Source organism: Lolium rigidum, chromosome 3 (genome assembly GCF_022539505.1).
Source record: "Lolium rigidum isolate FL_2022 chromosome 3, APGP_CSIRO_Lrig_0.1, whole genome shotgun sequence".
Classification (NCBI taxonomy): Eukaryota; Viridiplantae; Streptophyta; class Magnoliopsida; order Poales; family Poaceae; genus Lolium; species Lolium rigidum.
In genome coordinates, this window is record NC_061510.1 from 187,918,430 (window position 1) to 187,923,342 (window position 4,913).

Sequence of the window (4,913 nt, forward strand, 5' to 3'; positions counted from 1 at the left end):
ACGGTGGCGACGCGTGGAGGAGGTGCAGCGCCACATCAAGGAGGCACGGCGCCAACAAGACGTCTCACCTACCCCTTGTCGCTATTAAGGCAAAGTTGATGCGCTTCATTCGTATCTCAATGACACGTTGGGCCCGCCACGCCCGAAGCGTCCCTGTGGAGCGGGGATGGCCTTGGGGTGCCGAACAGCGTATTGGACCGCGCCAGGTAGAAAAAGCCTTTGGAGCGCACGACTAGGGCCGGTTAAATGACCGACACCTTCAAAAAGTTTTGGAGGACGTGACTGAAGATGCTCTTAACAAGTTAAGACAGATGAAGAAACAACTTTTACTACACCAGGATTTGTCTGAGCGACATACCAGCAATGATCAGTTACGTACAGGTGTTTATAAATGGAAACTAAGGTGCTATCTTCGCTTAGCAAATCGACACTACTTCGTCCCAAAAGCGAACGACAGCTTCGGCCGCGACTTGTTCTTGCCCAGCAGCTTCATCTGGTTCTGCTTCTGCTGCTGTTCCTCCATCTGTTTCTGCTTCATGGCTTCCTCCCTCTCTTTCTGAAGCCTCTCCAACTCCTGATACCGTTCCAGCTCTTTCTGTTGCTGCTCCATAGCTACCTTCATCTGAGCCTCCTCTGCTTTCTTTCGGTCTTCTTCAAGCTTCCTCTCTAGCTCTTCTCGCTCTTTCTTCTCATGTTCCTGTGGCAACAAAAATGAGTACCAGCAAATATGAGCTTTATTGAATTATAACAAGGACAAATTAATCATGCAAAGGGTGCATAATACATGCCAGCGGCAAGGAGCTTACAGCTTTCTGCTGGGCCTCTACCAACGCCGACACCTTCTCTTTCTCGATTTGAGCAGCCACCTCTCCATGTATCCTTTTCCGACCTTCATCAATACGTCTTTGTATTTCATGTTTAATTTCCTCAGAATTCATACTATCCTCAACTTGTTTTCTAATAGCTTGCTCAACTCTTTTTGTTGTTTCCTCCTCTAATAGTCTCAGTTCAACTTCTATTTGGCACCTGCAATTGCGAGAACAAGTCAAAGAAGTGAATTTTGGATAATATAATATTCCTAAATGCCAACACTTCCATAAAAAGAATATTCAAGGCAACAAAAGCAGCCAAAAGCAAGGCGCTAGATTTACATTCTTTAACGCTATCTATCATCAGCTATACCTTTCATCAGCAGTGTTGAATACAAACTAATACATTTTAGGCATACCTCTATTATGATTCCAGATCCAAAAAACGAATTAGCAAAACTGGTCAAGAGTAGATAAAGGATCACCAATTGCATCATCAAATATAATAAGTGGAACTATAGCAGTAGCTTCCTTCAGAAAAGCCTGTAGAGAAGAATGTCAAGTAACTTGTGGCAGATTTAGAGCTAATCATGTAAGCGTCTCACTATTCCAACTAAATGACATTTTTACATGCATCTCAATATTCCAATTAAATTATATTTTTACATGTATCTCAGAACATATATCAAACCAACCATGCATTGAACTTTTTGAGAAAAACTCAATTGGCTAGTACTCCCTCCGTCCCATGAAACATGTCTTAACTTTGTCTAAATTTGGATGTATCTAGACACTATTTAGTCTCTACAACGAAAACAACATCAAAGCCTTAGTCTCTACATACATCTAAATTTAGATAAACTTAAGACATGTTTCGTGGGATGGAGGGAGTATCACTTTTTGAGGAAGCAAAAAAAAAAGAGTTAGCACACTTCAAATAACAGGCAATAGACAAAAACTAAACATAAACTGAAAAGCCACCATGTTTAATGATACAATTTAATATTCTGCCACTTCAGTTTCATTCCCATCTATACGTTACATGTCAGGGCAGCAAACGAACTATTCCATATTGAAAACCAGAAGAGCAGTGAATAGTTAAAATGGTAATGATTTTTACAGAAAGCCCAAAACAACACCAGAAGTCCGGAACTAAATCAGAAGAAAGGAACGCCACTAAATTGGAACTAAGCCAGTAGCTAATTGTCCTCACATAAAAAGTTGGCCATTGAATAAGCACAGGAAACTGAGAACTGCAACCTGACTACATAGCATATGAACAATAGCATTATTAATTTGCATAAACATGGAAATAGAACCAACTGTGGTGATGATAGTGGAGTGTTGCGACTAATTTCATTTCTTACTGAGTTATATTCAACATAGTTTCAATGCACTGTACATAGATTGCCTTTTCACAGCTAGCTTGCAGCAACTTAAGCATATAAGATGCAGTTATATCTAAACAAAGAGGTACTAGCAGTAAGGAAAGTTGGATGTGCCTTCATTTTATAAACAGAATAATCCATGTATGGAAAAGATTATCAAATTAACATTTATATCAACATAATAGTCCATATATTATTGTTCGACAAAAATATTACTAAACCCACTGTGAATGTGTATTCTGAAAAATCTAGAGCAATTAAAATACATGTATTCTGGAAAAGATATAATTTAGAGCACAGATAGCCAAGTAGAACCTGACCTCACAATGTGGTGAAAACAGCAGCAAGATGAATACAATACAATATCACTATGAAAATATCCTTAAGCAATAGCTCGTCAACATTGAAAAGGGGTAAGGCAAAGAGGGAAACAGTAAACAATTTGGTTGGTAGCTTGCATATCCAAACTCTAAATAGCAAAGCAGATACTCCCCACCTTTTCTTTTCTTCTTCTAGCCTTTGCTTATCAATGACATTCTTATTCTCTGGAGACCTAAGCTGAGGAGTTGATTTGGCAATTGGGGAGCTAGTGACACTCCAACTTCTCTTTCGTTTGTTACGTCTTTCTGATGGAGATCGACTCTTGCGCCTCCTAGGAGAGGAGGGTGAAGGGCTCTTCCTTCTGGAATGCAAAGGTTGCCATGGTAAGGAAAAAATATAGGAGCAATGATAGGATAACATGAAACAGGCAATCACTATCACTTACTGAAGCCCTAATAAGTGAGTGAAAGCAGTTACCTCAAACATTGTTAGAACTTTGAAGGATTCCACAGCAATACAGCATAGAGTAAAAATCTTTGTACGTTCCATGCTTTCTACCGAAGGAGTTCTTGTCAAGCAATGCAGATTACCAGTAATTATATTCAAGCATCATCTGCTCATATGTTCCAAGCTGCCTCCTTATGCATTCCATCCTCAACACTTTTTCTTGGTTTGGATGTAAAATGGACGCCGCAGATTTTAGTAGTTTTTATATAAGATTAATATAGATTGGTAACATAAGAAACTCCACATTTATTGACCAAATTCTCCCCTTCACCCTCTTTTGGCCCCTGCACGTGTGTTTGCCCAAAGATGTTCCAGAAGATTGTGTACCCTGGTACGAAATTCGGCTTTCCTCTGTTGCCATCACAATACCTTCCTATCCATGAACAACTAGATCATTATTGTTGACTTCAGCTTGAGGCTGGATTTAAAACAAAGTGGGTGGGCAGCAAGACAAGTCCACAAGAGTTCTCACCAGTCAGGATAACCGGAGACAATCGAGCAGCTTGCAGGACTGTTCAGCTAACACAAGTATGAGGAATTGTCATTCATGCTTATTTTGTAGGTTGTAGTATGCACCTAAACCAGTACAAGGATAGTGTTTAAGTTTCTTCTCAAACAACCACTTTTCTGAGAAAGGAAAGATTAACTAATCCTTTTGCTTGATCTCCTTATTTTCCGGAATGTCACCAATGGCTGGTGGGAACATAAGTGTTGCTGCGAAACCGAACGTAATTACATATTTAAAGACACTGGCTAACCATGTAAGGGGGCAAGGTGCACCTAATGCATGGAAGTCCAACCTCGTGGGATGGTGGAAAACAGATGCAAAAATCCAAATAAAATTGCAACATTCCATTAACTTGGGCAATATTGAATGTCATCCAGGTCAAAGCGCAAAGCTCGTTCGGGCTGATAGCATGAATTTCATTAGAACTTTAGCCCCCTATTCTATTGACATAATTGACCTGGATGCCTCATTTCCAATTTTCCAAACATGATCTGAGTATCGTGAATATATCATATTCCTTCCGTCCCGAAAAGTACAAATCTGTGACATACTTTTCAGGACGGAGGGAGTAGAACAATCACATATTCACATGAACTGCGATACTAGCAGAACCTGCTAACTGTTAATAAAAAACAAGTAAACAACTCACGAACTATCCATAGATCCAAAAACCATAAGGAGACCCAGAAATCTCAGTCCATTCAGCAGGTTTGCAGTTATAATACATCCGATGTCATAGCAAAAAAAATGAATAAATAGAAAAACTAATCGGCTGATTAGCATCTCCTTATACCTTCCCTACCCTTTCTATACAGTATACACGACAGACAGCGAATGCTAATTAACAACGGGAAAAGATAAAGCGCGACAGATTGATGTGGCGTGTGACATGGGAGATCACCTATAGGAGGGACGATAAGGGGACCTGCTGCGGCTGGGGACGCGTTCCCTTCGGTTCCTCCGTCCTCGATAGAGTGGGGACGGCGACCGCCGACGCCGCCGGGGCGGCGACCGTGACAGGTCGCGCGGCATCCGGCTGGAAGCTGCAACCACCGCGGTGCCCGAACGGTAGCAGATCTGACCGGGTACCGGGAGATCGAGACGCCTGCGTAGCCGGAAGGTTTTGTGTGTGTGGGTGTGTGTGTATGGGTGGGGGGGGTGGGGGGGGGCGGGAGGGGGCGGCAATGGCGACGGGGGCTGGAAAAGGTGGGACCGTGGGGGGGTGGGGGGAGGGATGAGGAAAACTGGAAAACCTAGGGCGTGGGGCCCAGCTACCAGCAGTAACCGGCTTAAGCCTGCCAATAGGTCGGGTTTAGTCGGGTCGACCTCTCCCAATATTTCAAAATCATCAAAAAATTCAAAACTAAAATTGTACATGTT

The 4,913-nt window shown here is 42.0% G+C and overlaps 1 protein-coding gene across 2 annotated transcripts; it reads right to left on the reverse strand.

The window, feature by feature from the left end:
* Positions 1-310: 310 nt before the first annotated feature.
* On the reverse strand, positions 311-4,580 carry LOC124702827 (uncharacterized protein At1g10890-like). 2 transcript variants are annotated; one of them, XM_047235002.1, is made up of 4 exons: positions 4,435-4,580; positions 2,694-2,879; positions 807-1,026; positions 311-697 (listed from the first exon to the last, which is right to left on the reverse strand). In XM_047235002.1, exons 1-4 carry the CDS (start codon positions 4,563-4,565, stop codon positions 431-433), a joined length of 804 nt encoding a protein of 267 aa, XP_047090958.1. In that variant the 5' UTR covers positions 4,566-4,580; the 3' UTR covers positions 311-430. The 2 variants fall into 2 exon arrangements, with proteins under 2 accessions (XP_047090958.1, XP_047090960.1); XM_047235004.1 differs by having other exon boundaries at positions 2,694-3,398; positions 3,498-4,523.
* Positions 4,581-4,913: the final 333 nt, after the last annotated feature.

What these genes read in the sequence shown, in the direction of transcription:
- LOC124702827 (XM_047235002.1), bottom strand. Translation starts at nt 4,565, where the DNA reads ATGCCGCGCGACCTGTCACGGTCGCCGCCCCGGCGGCGTCGGCGGTCG. An exon ending in CTAGAAGAAGAAAAGAAAAG is followed by an intron (nt 1,027 to 2,693) that starts GTGGGGAGTATC and finishes TCGCAATTGCAG; the next exon opens with GTGCCAAATAGAAGTTGAAC. An exon ending in TAGAGGCCCAGCAGAAAGCT is followed by an intron (nt 698 to 806) that starts GTAAGCTCCTTG and finishes TTGTTGCCACAG; the next exon opens with GAACATGAGAAGAAAGAGCG.